Below are 3,241 nucleotides of genomic sequence, written 5' to 3' on the forward strand. Positions count from 1 at the left end.
GACACACGCCCCGCAAGGAATGCTTCACACCAGGCAAACCCTAGGGTGTCTTTGCCCTATAGGGATATTCGAACTGTGCCCCACAGTGCACCGGTGATCGGGCTTAGGCCCCAGGTGGCCAATGCCATGGGCCGCCCTCGCACTGGTCTGTCTTTCCAAGTACTCCCCAAAGGTCTCTCATTTGATGGGAAGTCCCAGTGGGATCCGTTTTATAGGAAGTTTTCACTTCTCGCTGCTGATCGAGAATGGGATGGCCAAGAAAGCTTGGCTCAGCTGTGTTGGTGTCTGGAGGGCAAGGCCCTTGCCTATTATGATCGTATAGCAGCCCAGAGTCCGGGAATGGATTTCAATGTTGCCATCAGAAAGATGGGCTCCAGGAAGAGTGGGCGGACCGACTTCAAGAGTTGGCCAGCAGGGCTTTTCCGGGCAGCCCTGAAACCTTTCTCCAACAGAAGCTGGTATTGCGTATGTGCCAAGGGGCATATGACCGCAACGCGGGGTATCAAGCCCTGAATCACCGACCCAAGTCGGTGGAGTCCGCAGCGGATGCTATCCGGTGGGCCCAACACTCCCACACTGCGGTGTTCGGTCGCTCTAAACCCGCGAGGGCATCAGTAGCCCACATCGATGATCCTAGTGAATGGGTTGTAAAACAAGTCAACACCACGCCTACCATGCCGCGAAACAACCCATGGAAAACATTTGTCAAGCCCTCAGGGCCCAAGCCGGGCCAGTCGCGGCCAATAGGAATGGGTGAGGTCCTGCACCGAATAAACGGGTATGACGACCGCCTTGACACCCATCAAAGGATGTGGCAAGGCTATGTGAAGCGTTTGAAGGAATGATGGCACGCCCTTCTGCTGAGCCCGGGGCATGTTATTAATGTGGGTCCCCCGGACATTATCAGAGAAATTGCCAGAAAAGAGGCCCCAGCAACAGCAAGCCTTCAGTTTCCCTTATTGAACTTGAGGAGGGAAACAAGATGGGGTCGGGGGAGATGGCCGAACCTCGACCCATGAGTCCCTTGGCCGAGTCGGACCAGGAGTAGGTGTTCCTACCCCAGCAGGTGACATGGGCGATGATGCAAACATCGAAGTGTCTTTATGGCACCCATCCCCAAAGGACCCGGTGATCCGGGCACTTGCTGACGGTTTAATAGACCTCTCGGCTGAGCTGGAATCTACGTTTCCGGTAGCACTGCCTAGCCCTACCCCCACTGAGGAGGCAGCAGTGAGCCCACCTGAGGAGGGGTTGGAGGTGGACCCCAGGGATATAGAGCCCGAGGAGGTAGTGGTATGCCGCTTGGGGACAAACTCAATGACTTATGTGCCTGTTGTCATAGCTGGTCATGAACTAAAAGCGGTTGTTGATACTGCTGCTGAAGTGACCATTATTTCAGATAAAGTTTATGATAAGTTAGACCCCCGCCTGCGCACAAGCGTTCGGTAACTCTGCTTACTGCAGGTCGGGAGATGCGCATGGCTGGAGCCATTGTAGGTCCCATGTCTTTCCAATTAGGAAACTCTTGTTTTGAAGGAGATGCATACGTAGCTCCAATCGAGGATGATATGCTTTTGGGTGCAGATTTTCTGCATGCTAAAGGGGTGGTCCTTGACCTCAAGTCGGCCCGTCTGGAACTGGGGGAGGAGCAAATACCTCTCCAGTTTGGATCTGATTTGTCTGAGCACAAGGTGGCTCGGGTGAGAGCTGAATACCGAGTCATCGTTCCTCCAAACAAGGCCAAACGGGTCTCTGGAATCTTAGATCAGAAGTTAGACACCTTTGTGTTTGAACCAGTGCATACCCTGGAGGGGATTGCCCCTCAAACTTTGCATGATGCAGGGGCCACAGCTGAAATATATGTCATCAACTTGGCTGATCGCCCAGTCATAATAGATCCTGGTGATCTTCTCGGTGCAGCACAGGAAGTAGAGGTGGCCAAAGTTCCCTATGATCCCACTGAGGACGTGATACGCGCCTATCAGATTAAAACGGGGGGGGGGGGGGAGTGAGAAGCTCCCTAATCATCTTGAAGATCTTTTCACCCGTTCTTGTGAGGGATTATCATCTGCGCAAGGCAGCGAGCTTCTTAATCTGCTCGTATACCATGCAGACGCCTTTGCTAAGGATGAATTCGATCTAGGGAACTTTACCCTTATTGAGCACGGTATTGATACTGGCACTTCGCCTCCTATTAAACAAAGGATGAGGCGTACTCCCGTAGCATTTGCGGGTGAAGAAAAGGCACACCTAGCTAAGGTGGAGAATGCTGGTGTGATTCAACCCTCAATCTCTGAGTGGGCTTCTGCTCCCGTATTAGTACGGAAGAGGGATGGGGGAGTTCGATGGTGCATCGACTACCGGGCATCGACTACCGGGCACTTAAATCGGTGACCCGGAAAGATGTTTATCCTCTGCCTAACATAGAGGAGTGCCTGGATACTTTGGCTGGGAATTCGTGGTTCTCCAAACTTGATGCCAATTCGGCACAATATCAGGTTAAGATCAAGCCGGACGACCGTAAAAAGACGGCTTTTACTACTAAGTATGGGCTGTTCGAATTTGTCCGCATGGGCTTTGGCTTATGTAACGCACCAGCCACTTTCTCCCGGGCAATGAATTTAGTTCTTCGTGAGCTCAACTGGGATAGTGTTCTCGCTTTCCTGGATGACATTATTGTCCTCGGTAAAGACTTTGAGGATCACCTTGTCAATTTTTCGAGGGTACTGCAGAGGTTTCAAGAGTTTGGTCTCAAGCTCAAGCCTAAGAAATGTGTGTTGTTCCAAGCTCAGGTGGAATTCCTTGGGCGAACTGTAACAACCGGGTGGAGCTTAAGGAAGGCGACATTGAAGTGGTCCAACGCTGGCCGGTTCCTTGTACCACACGTCAGGTGGAGCAGTTTCTTGGACTGGTGAACTATCATCGGTCTTTTATTAAAGACTATGCCGCACTGGCAGTCCCCTTATACCAGATCACTGGTAAGAAACCCTTTCATTGGGGTTCTGAACAGCAGGCAGCTTTCGAATCCATAAAGATACGCCTGACTGCGGCCCCAGTTCTGGCTATGCCTAATGGGGACCATCTGTTCATCTTAGACACTGATGCATCGGATGCAGCCATTGGTGCAGAACTCTTGCAGCTGCAGGATGGTCAAGAACGCGTTATCTCCTACGGCAGCTTTGCTTTGACGCCTGAGCAGCATCGATATTGCGTCACTCGACGCGAGCTGTTGGCAGTTATG

General features: G+C 52.0%; 1 protein-coding gene across 1 annotated transcript; it reads left to right on the top strand.

Moving 5' to 3' along the window:
* The first annotated feature begins 1,478 nt into the window (after positions 1 to 1,478).
* LOC121415425 lies at positions 1,479 to 2,394 on the top strand. The gene is made up of 2 exons (XM_041608629.1): positions 1,479 to 1,967; positions 2,059 to 2,394. The coding sequence occupies exons 1-2, from the start codon at positions 1,479 to 1,481 to the stop codon at positions 2,392 to 2,394; spliced, it is 825 nt and encodes a 274-aa protein (XP_041464563.1).
* Positions 2,395 to 3,241: the final 847 nt, after the last annotated feature.

The sequence above is a fragment of the Lytechinus variegatus genome, chromosome 5 (genome assembly GCF_018143015.1).
Source record: "Lytechinus variegatus isolate NC3 chromosome 5, Lvar_3.0, whole genome shotgun sequence".
Taxonomy (NCBI): domain Eukaryota; kingdom Metazoa; phylum Echinodermata; class Echinoidea; order Temnopleuroida; family Toxopneustidae; genus Lytechinus; species Lytechinus variegatus.

Excerpts from the sequence above, each read along its gene's own strand:
- LOC121415425 (XM_041608629.1), top strand. The coding sequence starts at position 1,479 with ATGGCTGGAGCCATTGTAGGTCCCATGTCTTTCCAATTAGGAAACTCT. Across the intron at positions 1,968-2,058 it reads CCTATGATCCCACTGAGGAC|GGATTATCATCTGCGCAAGG; the intron begins GTGATACGCGCC and ends CGTTCTTGTGAG.